Genomic DNA, 15,271 nt, shown 5'->3' on the forward strand with positions numbered 1-15,271 from the left:
TTTAGTGAGCGACTTTGATTTAGTGATTGTACGGTAAAAAGATATTGACTTTGATCTTGAAACCTAATAGTCTAAATAGAAAAATTAAAACAAAAGGAAATGAAAATAGTAAATGGGTTTAAATATTGAAATAAACATAACCTTTTAAATCAATTTAGTGAATTCAAGAGACAATTTTAAGGCATTTAAAATTAAATGGGGGAAAATATATGTAAAAAGAACATTTTTAGATATATAAATGTCCATGTACTATTATAAGAGTTTTGTTAACCTTTTTATAATTAATGTAGGGATAAATCTTAGTAATATATAATCCGTATATTTTATTTATATAAAATTATCAGTATCCATACCTATATACGAAGTATTTGTGTCGTATACTATATTTAATCAACTGTTGGTTATATATATGACTATTATATAATATATAGTTTTTGGCACAATGCTTAACTTTGGAAAATATATGTTATAGTAGGTCAAATATAGGGTTATTATTGTGTCTATAGATTTAATGAGTGCGACGGGTAAATAAAATATGTATATATTAGATTGATTGTAGCTACTGATGCGGATGGTATGATAAGAAAATTTTAGTTTTTTTTCAACGGGAGATATAAATAAATTAGTCCATTTCTTATATAGCTATGTGGAGTATTATTCAATTATTTTTCAATTAATGAAATAACATTATAAAAAATTAAAAGAAATTCATATAACATAAAATACTATTCAAATAACGTTTCTTTAATTTTATTTTTTTATTCACCATTAGTACAAATCTTTTAATAGTAAATGAATTACCTTTGTTTTTATTTTTATTTTTTCTACTGGTTTAATAATTTGATTTATAAACCGTGCATCGCACGGACACTATGCTAGTTAACCGAATTAAACCATAAAACTCACAAATTTTGTTCAGTTTTCATTTAAGTATTTTTGTTGCAAACCTTGCCGTTTCTAAACAAATTGTTTCAATCTAAGCCATGTTGCTAAAACCCTAAACCCTTCTGATCCAGCAACAATCATCTACAAATGGGTTTAATCAGTAGACTCTCAAGAAATCGAAAATTAATCAAACAATTTCACACCCTTAAAAACCCAGTAATCTCTTCAACAAGAATACCCAACAATGAAATAGAGAGTAGGTTGAAATTAACCAGTTCATATTGTTCAAAATCTAGGAATTCCCAGAAAGATAATGACCTAGATTTGAGTCAATACCCACCTGAAAAGATTCGCAATTTTTCGATTATTGCTCATGTTGATCATGGTAAATCAACCCTTGCTGATCGATTGTTGGAGCTTACTGGGACTATTAGGAAAGGCCATGGTCAACCTCAGTATCTTGACAAGCTTCAGGTTTGCGGCGTTCACTCTAAATTCTTGTTTTGTTGTTTTTGTTTTCGCCTTCGTCGTAATTGCATTGTTATTGTTGTTTCTGGGACTACTTTATGAATGTTAGAGATTAATTTTGTATCAAATTTTGGCATTTCGCGTGATAACCTATTTATTGATTTTAAAGTTCTAATAAATTTAGTATCTACATTGTGACGTTTGCCAAGTTATTATGGTGCAATGAATTTTGGCATTTCGCGTGATAACCTAATTATTGTTTCTAAAGTTGTAATCAATTTAGTATTCTACATTGTGACTTTTGCCTTGTTATTATGGTGTGTTGTATTTTGGCATTTTCGCGTGGTAACCTAATTATTGTTACTGAGACTATACTCTCTGTGTGTTAGGGATTAATTTTGTTTTATGCACTATAACATTTGCCCTCCTAATACGGCGCATTGCATTTTGGCATTTCGTGGAGTAATCTATAGGGAAAGATTTTGAGGATTTAAGGAAAAAAGGGAGCCTTTTCATGGGTACATTTTGGATTTTGGATTGAGAAGGTTGCATAATTAGGAAAATCTTCTTTGAAGCTACTAGTATTTGCCTACTTAAAAAAATTTCCTATGAGGATTTGGGCTAATTCTTTTTGAAAATGCATATTTCTCCAAATAGGCTTTATAGTCTTTAAAGAAAATATCTTTTGTTGATTATCTTATTGATATGTGCACATTTTGGAAGCTGATTGTGGCTTTGTGAGATATGCTTTAGAACTGGCATTGCTATAAGCCTATAACTAAAAGTTTCCTGCGTTTTGGGTGAAAAATAGGGGCAAGACTTGCATACAATTTAAAATTTTCTAGCCCTGCCAGTGGTGTTTTTCTATGTCCACTTTTAGGGTTTGGTGGAATTCTTTTTTTTTTTCTTAGTGACATTTTATGCTAATGCTGCTCTTGGTATCATGTCCAATTTAAGTACTGTCTCTAAGGTCTTAAGAGAAAACTCACTTTAGAATAAGTGAAATCTTGCGGGAATGCTTATTATTATTATTTTTTTTTTCGAATTTGATCTTACTATACATGATTGGATTCTGCTGTTACGAGATTGTTGGTATAACTTCTGAAAGGTAATAATTTGCTAAGCCAAGACTGAAATTTAATAACAAAAAAGGTGCCTTGTGCTATTGTTTACTGTTTTAAATGGAAGTCAAATATTATTTCTTTGCTGTGGTGTTCATTAGTTAGTGTAAGCATCATCTGTTTTTATCTTTCGTATGGCACAGATCTAGTTTAAAAGCATATTTTTCCAGTAAAAAAAAAAAAGCATATTTTTTTTATCATCAATTGTCAGCCACTCAGTTTCCTTCGTTCTCATGCTCACCTTTGCTTTTCTTCACCCTCTTACCCTTGTTCCCCTAGCTGATAATGTTTTACATTTGAGTACTCTTAGGTGGAGAGAGAAAGAGGGATTACTGTTAAAGCTCAGACTGCTACTATGTTCTACAAGTACGACCCTGAGATAGCAACAATTGCCAGTACAGAAGACCCCTCAAATTTTTTACTAAATTTGATTGATACACCTGGTCATGTTGATTTTAGTTATGAGGTATCAAGATCGTTAGCTGCTTGCCAAGGGGCTCTCTTAGTTGTTGATGCTGCTCAAGGTGTTCAAGCACAGACTGTTGCCAACTTTTATCTAGCTTTTGAGTCAAATCTGTCAATAATCCCAGTCATAAACAAAATTGATCAACCTACAGCTGATCCTGACCGTGTTATGGCCCAGCTTAAGTCCATGTTTGATCTGGAACCAAAAGATACCCTTCTCACGTCTGCTAAAACAGGGCAGGGTCTTGAGCACATCCTTCCTGCAGTGATAGAACGGATACCTCCTCCCCCTGGAAAGGCTGGCTCTCCGTTACGTATGCTTTTGTTGGATTCATATTATGATGAATACAAAGGAGTTATATGCCATGTGGCTATAGTTGACGGCACATTGCGCAAAGGAGACAAGATTTCATCTGTTGCAACTGGACAAACTTATGAAGTTTCAGATGTTGGGTTCATGCATCCTGAGCTAGTTCCTACTGGAATGCTTTTCACTGGCCAAGTGGGTTATGTGGTCAGTGGCATGCGTTCTACTAAAGAGGCACGTATTGGTGATACCTTGTTTCATGTGCGCACTGTTGTTGAGCCTCTTCCAGGTAAACAAGACTTCATTATACATTTTGGTTCATGTTCTTGCATTGCTAGTAAGCACAGGAACAACAATTTACATCCTGCTATTGTTTGCATAGTCCTAATATTTGTCTAGTTAAATCTATGCTTTCTTTTTTCTCCAGGCTTTTAGTAGGGGCTGTAGAAGAAATACTAGTATATTTGAGATAAGAATGAACTAACGTAAAGTCGTAAATACGTGATTATTTTGTAATTTGTTTGAACAATAATATTTTATAAGGGTGATATTGTTATAATCCACTCATCATTCTAAGGACCAAAGGAGTAAAGAATCAATTTTTTGGGGATGGAGTCCACTTTTAAGTTTCTACAAGAAGCTATAATGGAATTCAACAAGACAATCAACTAAAAATCAAAGTAGACATAGCAATATCCTCCTCCAAGGAACACACCAACTTTGGGCTTGAATATGTTGGTAGAAAATGTGGGATTGAATTATACTCGAAAGTGCTTTTTATCATTTAGATTTGTAGGGCCTCTTAGTGGCAATCTGTACTATGTTATATTTTGCAATATTAGAATTTTGGCCCCTCCCATCAACCAATCTGACAATAATATCCTTGGTTTATACTTCCTCCGTTTTCTTTTACTTGCAACACTTCCTTAAAAAGGAAATGTCACAATACTTGCAACACACTATAAAAGGAAAATTACTTTAAGGAAAAATTATACTATTTCCCTTATTTAAAGCACATGGCCCACTAAATTACACTCCTAACAACCACTCATCCTATTTTAAAGTTTATTATATCATGTAAACCCCACTTTTCTTAATTACCGCACTAAAGGGTATGTTGCATCTAGAAGAAAACGGAGGAAGTATATTTTAATGGAGGGGTTTGAGGTGCTACCCATGAGGAAATGATTAGTGTGGAGTTGATGAGAAAAAGGATACAAATGTTTTACATAGCCTTGCTAGAGTTGCTAACGTCTTGAAGTGTGACTTTCTACATTTTGAAAAAAATTGACTTGGTTTTGCTCCAAAGGATTGTCGGGTGTCCATATCCACATGTGGGCGGAAAATAGTGGAAAATGTTTATTTGCTGTAAAACAAAGAATTAGAGTGACATGGATAGAAATGGCGTAAAAAAGGGTGGGAGGAAAGTCCAAAAGAAATAGATAGAAGAAACTTGGGAGGGAGAAAAGGCAAAATCAAAATTGTTTGGGGTCTATAGTATCTTAGTTCTCTCAAACAAAATTCTTTCTTTTGTAGATTAGAACATACTAAAGAGGCGTTTGGTTCGTCATAGGTCAAGGGAATGAGTTTTAGAAAGTGAAAGGAGAATAATGGACAACAACTCCCATTATAGTATGTTGTTTAGTATTTTCTCTTCCGTCTCTCAATCACTCTCATGGTTGTTGCCATAATGACTATCACCCCTCCTTGTCGACACCTGCCCCTACCTCATCCTCCTACCTTGCCGGCTGTCGCCACACCACCGCCCCCACCCTTGCCACCGCCCCTACCCTATCCTTTTGGAGTTTATATGCTCGAATTTGACCTTTAAAGTCATAATCTGAAGATATAAAAATGGTACAACTTTTTTTTTTCCCCTCTTGATTTTTTTTTTCAAATTGTTAGGGTTGTGTGTTTTTGGGTGGCTAGGGGTTTGTTCAGGCCAAATTGGAGGTTTCAAGTTTTTTTTTTTTTTTTTTTTTTTTTTTTTTTTTTTTTTTTTTGTGTGTGTGTGTGTGGGGGGGAGGGTGGTTGGGTGTTAGTGAAGGTGACGAAGATGGGGCAATTCCGGTCAGGGAGTGTCGGTTATGGTGGAGGTAAATAGGTGGTGACGGTGGTGAGATGGTGACAATTAGTGTGGCAGTGGTAGTGGTAGTGGGGCGGTGGTGGAGGTGCATAGGTGTTGGTGGATGTGGAGGTGCATAAATGGCACAACGAAAGGGAATGAAGATACCATTGGGTGGGGGTGGGGGATGGGGAATCAAATCAGAGGAGTTTGTGAGATTAGATGGGACGAAGGGAATTATTTAAATATCACAACAAATGACAATGAAGAGAATCAAGCTTGTTCTTTCACTTTACCTTCTCTATTACCCTACACCAAACGTCCCCCCTAAAAGATTTTGTAACCTTTTTTTTTTTTTTGAAGAAACCTTTATTTTTACTCTTGTTGGTTATCATTAAACGTAATCTAATTATGTATCCTTGCTTCCGTAATTTTTTGAATGAAGTTCCGTTTATGATATGGTATCAACCTTCTAATGCAAGAACTAAATCCAACTTAGGTGTCTCTAGGAGAGCAACTATGTGATTGCGGATGTTTCTCTTGATGTTGACTTGCTCTTAATGTAAAATTTATCCGCAATAACTCTTGTAGCCATAGTTCTTTTATCATAGCAGATACCATAGCTCTTCTAACAAAGTGGACTATGTAGTTATTGGTGCCAATGAGTTGATATGCAGTTTAATAAAAATAAAAGGAAAGATTTGTGTTAAGCATAAAAAAGATGCCAACATTTTTGAAGAGATTCAATTTGTGGTTGTTTTGCAAGGACCTTCTTTTGAGATCATAATATATGGCACCTAGATTTGGTTTATTGTCATGGTTTCTTTACTAATTTCCCTTTTTTTTTTTTTCCTTTATGCTGTGTCAATTTCCAGGTTTCAAGCCTGCAAGACATATGGTGTTCTCTGGTTTATATCCTGCTGATGGATCAGATTTTGAAGCACTTAGTCACGCAATTGAGAGGCTAACATGTAATGATGCCAGTGTTTGTGTCTCTAAAGAAACTAGCATGGCACTTGGCCTAGGTTTCAGGTATATATCTGTAAAAGCAAGTTTATTTTTACTTTCTTTTCATGTCAATATTTGAAACACTGACATGTGTGTGACATAAATTCCTTTTTCTTTATGAATGTTTACTGCCTTGCAGGTGTGGTTTCTTAGGTTTACTTCACATGGATGTTTTCCATCAACGCCTTGAGCAGGTATGATTTTCTGTGAGTAATTTTTTGTATTAATTTGACTTCGGCGAATAATTATGTGCCTCTAGTTGTCTTAGACTCTGTCTTTTGTGTATGAAGCCAATTGGCTTATTTGGTGTATTTGGGGTGTACAGATTGGCAATGACATACAAACATTAGAAAAGGAGATGAGAAACGAAATTTCATTGCAGAAGTCACTAGCTATCACTATCGAATGCCATGTGAATAAATGATGTTCTTTCTCTGACCCAACAAGGTTCTCTGCCTATCCAAAATGTATGCCCCAACAGTTGCTTGCACTTCAAACTCTTGCATGTTGCATCTCCGATACCCTTGATGTGAAACATTCGGGTTTGAAAAACGTGCTTGACCTGCTTGTCTTCACTTTCGAATTTCCTTTGTTGATAACATACATATTTATGTGACAGAATCAAGTAATGCATCACCACGTGCTGGAATGTGAGGAAATATAGTGCATATTCAGAATATTTAATGAAATTTATCTACTTTTCTTATATTGTGTGAAAAGGCAAATCCTTAATGTCGAGACTTCCCTAGAGTTCTTTAGAATGTTGCTTCTTTGGTGCTTAATCTTATTTATGAATGGCAGGAATATGGAGCTCACATAATATCCACTGTACCAACTGTGCCATATATATTTGAATATTCTGATGGAAGGTGAGTTGGTTTATTTTCTTTAATATATCTATTTAATCACGCTAGGAGGTGGTTATGTTTTGATATCAAGTTTTGTGGTTTTCTTTCCACCATAGCAAAATTGAAGTCCAAAATCCCGCTTCTTTGCCGTCCGATCCCAAAAAACGAGTGACAGCTTGTTGGGAACCTACTGTTATAGCGACCATTATAATTCCTAGTGAGTAAGCTCTCAAGTACCCTTGTGGTTTAATAGATAGTTCTTATGGATTTTTCATGCTTTACCTTCTATTTTCCAACATGAAATGTAAGTTTTGATATACGTGGATTTTAATCTCTTTGAAGGTATATCGGGCCTGTTATGACCCTTTGCTCTGATCGTAGAGGAGTGCAGCTCGAATACTCCTTTATAGATAGGTAATGTCTTTTCTCCCTGGAACTGAACTGGGTATTTTACTTTTTCCCCATATATGTAGGTTGATTCCTTGTTTTTGGCTGCTAACTTTTTTTGGATGCACTTGCGATTAGTGACACTGTATTTTAGCGAAAAAAAATAAAAAAAATCATACTGGTTAGCTGCTTCAGTGTAGCTCTATAGTTCTTAAATAGACCCATTGCTAGGATTAAGTAGATAAAGAAATTCTTAATTACAGATACTGTGGAGTATGGAATTGATTTGAATTCAGCTTGAATTGTACTGAAAGTTTTATAATAACCTGAAAACGGATACAAAACACTTGTCTCACTGCTGATAACAATTATGGCTATTACGTCAACTACAAAAACAACTGTTTGTCCAAGCTTTTCTGAATCCTCTGTTTCCTAGAAGTATTTTTTCTAGAAACAATTTATTAAGAAATAATTTTGATAGGCCTTGATAATTTTAAATTGCTTGTGAAAATAGAAATTGAATTACACTGTTTGGCCCTATGCAGATATGCCTGTTTTTGTTCTGTAATCAGATTTTTTGGCCCATAATTTACTGCTCAATAATTCATCTATTTAGTACTAAAATCAAATAACGGTCACCCAGCAAATCAAAATAAAGTTGTTTTAGAGATGTAGGTATATCAATTTATGAGTTAGCTATCCCTTATATGTAGTATCTCAAAAGTCTGCAACACCTAGATTCTATCACTTTTACGTACATATTGAAGCAAAAGTCAAATTGAATTAAAAAATGGGTCAAATTTACCAGCATACTTTCAATACATGATAATCAAGCTAGTAAAGCAGTATTTCACCCAATTACTGCATACGAGATTACCAACTGAGAGCAAACAATTTTTAACCAATCAGACACCTTTAATCTTCTTAGTCGTCAAAATTTAGGCCTACAATCTATGACTATCTAAAAATAAACAAGTATCATCTCCCATTGTAAACATGATAATGGCAGACATATATCTCCTTGGACACTGTAAAAACTTCCAATCTTTAGCCTCAATTTGTAGGGTAAAGATAACTCTTCGATTTATTTTGGATCAATTGGCTATAGCTTTTTTTTTTTTTCCTTCTTAGAATCAAATCTTACTTATTTAGATGAATAATTGGGTGCTTGTGGTCTTGAAATTTTTGCAATGTAGTATTATTATGTATGAGCATTGATACTGGCGACTTGACAAGTGATAGCAAGCCAACAAGTTAATGAAGATAGAAAAGGCAGGATTGTTTTTAATTAGGATATGCTGCAATATAAATGTAATGATAAGGGTATTATGGTCCAAAAACAGTTTCATTAAAGGGGAAAAACAGCTTGTTGAGAAACACTTGGTAGATGTTCCAAATTGGTCTTTAACCTTTTCTTCTTTCCTAGAAACTATTTTGGGCTTCTTGAAAAACTTTTCTCCTTACAAACCCATGTTTAGCCTAAGAAATGCTTCTCAAGTTTTAAAACACTTCTAGAAGCTTTTGCAAATAGGTTCTAATAATGCTTTCAATGATCAATATATATGCGCGGACCAAGGTGCAAAAAATGTTATCATTGGTGGGTGATGAAATGATGAAAGTCACAATGATAGCTATCAAGTATTCCTGGAGTGGTAATAGTGGTGGGTATAAAAATGTCTAATTGATTCATCTTTGAGTCTTTTTTCTTTCTCGTCATCTTAATATGTGGGAGGCAAATTAGCAACATGAAAAAGGCTAGCGATACAGATGGGATTTATTACCTTGGTTACCACCCCATAAAGCTTCGCTAATTAATCTAGCCGGCATCCACCCTCAAGGCCTCATGTAATCATGTTGCTTTTCGTTAGCTCGATAAATAACAATTTAGCATTACAGTTGCTGTGATCAACATGTGTGACAGTGCTCTTGCAAACGATCTTCGAAAGACTTTCACTTGTGATATTCATGTTTCTTGAAGTTTTGTGCCTACAATGATTTCTGTATGTTTCCAAGGGATCGATTAAATGCATGAAATTGAACCCCATCTAACGTATCATCGTGAACTAAACTAAATTGTAGGTGCACCCTAATTTATGTGCCAAGTTCCTCCAAACAACTTATGAATGAGCAAAAGGTTTCTCCATCAATGTGAACTAAATAAAATGTAGGTGCATCCTAATTTATGTGACAAGTTCTGCAAAACATTACTCACGAATTAGAAAAAGGTTTCTCTTAAGGTTAGGGATTTTATGTGGACATTGACAAATTCCACAAGAGAAGGTAGGCGTTGGTGATTTCATGTGATTTTTTTTGTACTTTTCTGAGTTAATAGCAATATTGGTTTGATGAGAGGGGTAGTATTAGATCGTAAGAATCGATTTGTTGGATCGGAAGGCCCAACTAATGGAAAAGAATGTTAACATTGTGACAGTGTGATTAAAAAAAAAAAAACCTACGTACCTTAAGTAATATTAATATTAGATGGAATTGTTTAGCTCATTCTTACGGATAATATGAAATGAATTTCTTTGATTTTGTCAATTCCTCAACATTTTGAATACCTTTGATTATTTGTGGACATGAATCAATTAGTAATAAAGATATGTGTTAATGGTTTAACATCTTACATTATCATTGTATGTTGGATTGGATTGGTTGATCGTAAGATCGTAAATCATTAAGATCTTTAACAATAAGATCCCGGTTGGAGGCAATTTTTTGAATCATAGAATTGTAAGATCGGGGTTAGGATTTAATAACCATGGCTGTTAATGATTTTTGTACACATTCTAAACTACAATAAAGTGGATTGTTTGCTTTTCTTACGGAATGCTCAGTCTGTTCATGGATTGAAACTCTAATTAGTACTCTTCATATTGAGGAGTCCTATTGATCTAAGTTAGTCTGAATTGGTATTTTATATGAATGGAATTAGTATTGTCTATTATTACCATTTACCAACTGTTTATTGTTGTTTCTGCAGTCAAAGGGCGTTGATGAAGTATCGATTACCATTGCGAGAAATGGTGGTTGATTTTTATGATCAGCTAAAAAGTATTACCTCAGGATATGCTTCGTTTGACTATGAAGATTCAGAGTAAGATTTGCTGTTCCCCTCTCATTAGAAGTGATGTGTGTATCTAATAATTATGAGATATAAAAAACTGAATAGCAGCTTGTTTTTGTTTTATTGTACTATAGTCAATGTGCTAGACTACATAATTTGATCTATTCCTCTCTCATTCATAATGATGTGTATTGATTTAAGAAACTTAATAGCAGCTTGTTATTGTTTTATTGTAACATAGTCATTGTGCTAGACTATATTACTTAAAACTTCTGTTGGGACTCGGGTAAATTCCAGACTAGTCCATTCATGAAAGTTTGCTTTTCTTGGTCCGACAGTTTCAAGTGTTCATACCCTTGTCTTTGTCAAGCACTTGGGTTCTCAGGTAAAAAGAGTACATGTATTATAGACATCTGATTTGTGCTGGTTTCAAGTTGGGCAATAGTAATAATCTGTTGTTTATGTCAATTGTTGTTGGCGAGGACTAGTGTACCAAGACCTTTTAATAGGTTTCCAAATGTGGTACCTCTCAATAAGCATTGTACTTCACGTTACTGCGCTTACAAACTGCTGTCGGTTGATGCTTTCTTTATACATACTTGGACCTTGATTGTTTTGTTCTGGTCTAGACATATGTTGTTTGCTTGTTGGCTAATGAAAGAGTTAAAAGAATCAACTATTATGAATGTATACTTAATACTAAAGAAGACATTGGAAATGGCACATGTCACTTCTTCTTGTTTTTTTTCCCTCCAAAACTACCTTTCTGCTATTTGTTTATGTAATTTTTTTTTTTTTTAACGTAAAGCATTTCAATTGCATCACTAAAAAAATATTCCAAAAATTGTTAACCTAATTTCAGTAAAAATATAATTGAAATTCGACAAAAATAATTTCATTGTACTATTTTTTATTTATTTTTATTTTTATTTTTATTTTTTTTGTGAGGAAAATTTCATTGTACTAAAAATGATTTCAGTTCGGTAAGAATAATTTTAGTTCTATTAGATTAATTTAGGTTCTGTAAAAATAATTTCAATTCAGTAAAATTGAGGTGAAGATAACATCCCTTATAATATTTTTCTTGATATCTTTAATCGGGTTAAGAAAACATATCTTTTTATGTTTGTATCTAATAGGAAAGTACACGGTGAGGAGGACTAAGATTCAGCCCGTTGTTGAGTTGTATTCTATCATAAAAAACTTATAGGCAATCATTTATTTCTAGTCAAGTAGAAAAGGGTGAGAGGGAATTAGGGTAACTTTTTTCTCTTTTGCTGATAAAAAAATACGATTAAATGGCTAAAGGTTGAAAACGTCATCATTTAAACTTTTTAACCAGTAAATACTAGCCATAGGGTCATTATATAAAGGTACCCCCCACATAGTTAGGGAATTTCTAGAATAATCATAGTTGGAATTTTTATGAAAGATCAACAATAGTTGGGATAAATCTTCTCCAAGTTTCCAAAGAAATTCTATTTTTTTTTTTAATTTATTACTATTATTAATTTGTTTATAATAAAGAAGAGCCATTTTAAGGTCATGCATTCGGCTTGGCTCTACATTCTTCCTTGAGATTTATAAGGGTAATATAATTTCTTTCACTTACTAAGATTTGATTTTTATTTATTTAAATAGGATAAGTTTATCACTAAAACATACATAACTCTAATTTTTATTGGGGTAACTATTATTTATATCAAGTTAACTTTTTTTGAATTCTGGGTATAGAGCAACTTTACAACGGAGGTACCATATTTATCGTACCCCCAATTTTTTTTAAAAGTTATGATGGGATAACTCAAAGTGATGAGTCTAACTGTCTTAAGACACTAGTGTTATCCTTCCTTTACACTATGTTTGGATAACAATAGTGAAGGGAAAGGAAGAGGAAGGAAAAAGAGGGAAGGGAAAGGGAGGTGGGGGAGGGAGAAGGAGACCTTCCATTTTCCTTCCAAATCTCTCCAACAATGGGGGGATTTGATTTATTAAAAGTGGAAGGAAAATGGGTCCCTCCAATTCCCTCCCCTTCCCACCTTACATTAGATATCCAAACAAGGGAGGATGCATCCCTCCATTTCTCTTCTCTTCCTTTCCCTCCATATCTCTTTATCCAAACATAGCGTTTAAGTTGCAAGAGTCCTTATTTACATAGTTAAGTATCTGTCACTGCAAATAGAGGCAAATTGAGCTGCACCCAGAAACATATGACCACCTCTCTATGCACGCTAGTTGTAGTTCAGAATTGGTCTTAAATAAGTATGATTATCTTTTGACATTCAACTCTGAAAAAATCTTCTATTTTGAGCATCTAATTGTTGCCAGATTCTTGGACTTTGGTCAAGTTATTGCTCTTCAATTATGGACCATATATACAATCATTCCAATGCATGTGTTGCCTTGTGAGTCAGTTCAATGGACTTCAATAAGCTGCGCTTTAGCTCCATTTATTCAGTTACTCTCTTTGGTTATTTGTAATGTTGTCTCTTGCGTATTCATCTCTTCTACACCCTGAACGTAGCATGACCTCCTGTCCTGAAGCTAAGTTAACGATAGGGAAATAGTGACTTACTTAGAATGAGTGTAAGTTAAAATAGACGCTCGAAGAGCCTCCTCTTTGGTGTAGGGTCAAGATTTTGAACTGTATTGTGTTAGATCGAGAAACGAGTGGATCTGGAATGTTTGTTTTTAACTAGATTAATAACAAGTTATTGTTGCGATAATTGTGTAACGTATCAAGATGAGTATATGTAACCTAGATGCACTTTAATGAAAGTTACAATTAGAACAGGCATAAATTGTTACAAAGGTCTGAATTTCACCCTTTTGTCTCTCATTTGTTTGAAGGGTGGGTCTTGTTTATTTCACCTAATTGTGTTATTGTCAGGTATCAAGCCTCTGATTTGGTAAAACTTGATATTCTATTGAATGGACAACCAGTTGATGCAATGGCAACTATTATCCATACTTTGAAAGCACAACGTGTGGGTCGGCTATTGGTGGAAAAGTTAAAGAAATCTATAGACAGGTATTTATAATTATTTATTGTATATCTTCTTCACTAATAACATTATCTTGTATGTTTGATTTTCTTGGCACTCTTATGGACCTCAATGCTTTCATGATGAATAGGCAAATGTTTGAAATTACAATTCAAGCTGCAATTGGTACGAAGGTTGTTGCAAGAGAGACGTAAGTACTGTATTTAAACTGCTTTGCTATTTAAGTTGGTATAGTACATAAGATGTTGGTTGGTTTCTTTTTTTATTACCCTGCACGTCTATGTGGTATGATCATGAAGCCGGTGTAGCCGAGTTCTAGTACTTAGAATTTAATTAATTTCATCCTATTGTGGAAAATCTTATTCACTTGCTTGTCATATTTGATATACTCTTAATCATCCTAATAGATATAATGCAATAAATTTGTAAAACTTTCATTTTCTTCTTTGTGAGTCATTAACAAGAGTTGCATGGTATCTATGACCAGCAATACATTATAATGTGTTGCTGCAGTCTCATTCATCTGCTCTATGAACTTTTCTACATATTTTTATCTAGACTGTCTATGTCCACGTTCTGGGTAAACCTATTGGGTCATCTTCATTAGCACCTCAGAGGGCTCCGACACTGACCACTACTACAACATCCATGCTTTTATACTAGCAGTTTTTTGTCACTGCCCTCATCTCTTTCCTTATACCATTGCCAGCTTGGAATACCTCCACCTTGGAAGTGAAGGAAAATATGATCAAGCTCTCTTCAGACGTGGTGGGATGGTTTGTCATTCAAATCATCCCTCTTTTATTGCTAAATTGCTTTTGATAAATGCTTTTTGTGAGAATTCTACTCTCATTCCCACTTCTGTGTTATTGTTTCAGCATTACAAATTAGCTGTTAAAGATTGAACTCAAATTAGGTGTTTTATTTGTGCATATATGAATTATAGGTACACCACTGGCTTATAGAGTCCTCACTGAAAGAGTAGACTTTTCAGTATTATAATTGTTATCTAATATATCTTACCATTTTAGGTTAACTGCTTTGAGGAAAAACGTGCTAGCCAAATGTTATGGTGGTGACGTTTCACGAAAGAGAAAGCTATTAGATAAGCAAAAGGAAGGAAAGAAACGAATGAAGCGTGTTGGTTCAGTCGATGTACCACAAGAAGCATTCCATGAGCTGTTGAAGGTTGCATAGGGGAAAGGAAGATGTTTCTTTCAAGGAGTTCGAAGTGCAGTTCAAATCAGTAAAGTTTCTGTATCATTAGTTTTCTTGTCTTTATTTAACTAATAATTTTTTTTTCTTGTTATCGTCTTGTAATTGTAGAATTATATTTATTAGTTACTAATAATTGTTGATTCAAAGATTCACATACATGAGCTGGCAAACTGCTGTTGTCAATTCTTTGAACTTTGGCCCTTCAATTTTTTGTACAAGGACCGTCGTGTGCCTTTTGTCAAATATGGAACCGTCTTTGTTGCTATACATATATTTCGTCTGCAGCTTAGATAATAAGATGTGACCTGAATAGCTAGGGTTTGTCCGTCTTATGTTACTCAAATATGATTTGTTGTAATATGATCTTTCAACACCGAAAATCCAGCAATTAGAAGTTTTTACTACTGATATAATCAAGCTCATGAAC

At 34.1% G+C, this 15,271-nt stretch overlaps 1 protein-coding gene across 1 annotated transcript; it reads left to right on the forward strand.

The window, feature by feature from the left end:
- The first annotated feature begins 718 nt into the window (after window positions 1-718).
- On the forward strand, window positions 719-15,169 carry LOC110723404 (translation factor GUF1 homolog, mitochondrial-like). The gene is made up of 11 exons (XM_021902758.1): window positions 719-1,359; window positions 2,785-3,535; window positions 6,187-6,343; window positions 6,459-6,513; window positions 7,121-7,188; window positions 7,284-7,388; window positions 7,510-7,581; window positions 10,538-10,651; window positions 13,512-13,652; window positions 13,757-13,816; window positions 14,658-15,169. Exons 1-11 carry the CDS (start codon window positions 1,033-1,035, stop codon window positions 14,821-14,823), a joined length of 2,016 nt encoding a protein of 671 aa, XP_021758450.1. The 5' UTR covers window positions 719-1,032; the 3' UTR covers window positions 14,824-15,169.
- Window positions 15,170-15,271: the final 102 nt, after the last annotated feature.

Source organism: Chenopodium quinoa, unplaced genomic scaffold, assembly GCF_001683475.1.
Source record: "Chenopodium quinoa cultivar QQ74 unplaced genomic scaffold, ASM168347v1, whole genome shotgun sequence".
Taxonomy (NCBI): domain Eukaryota; kingdom Viridiplantae; phylum Streptophyta; class Magnoliopsida; order Caryophyllales; family Amaranthaceae; genus Chenopodium; species Chenopodium quinoa.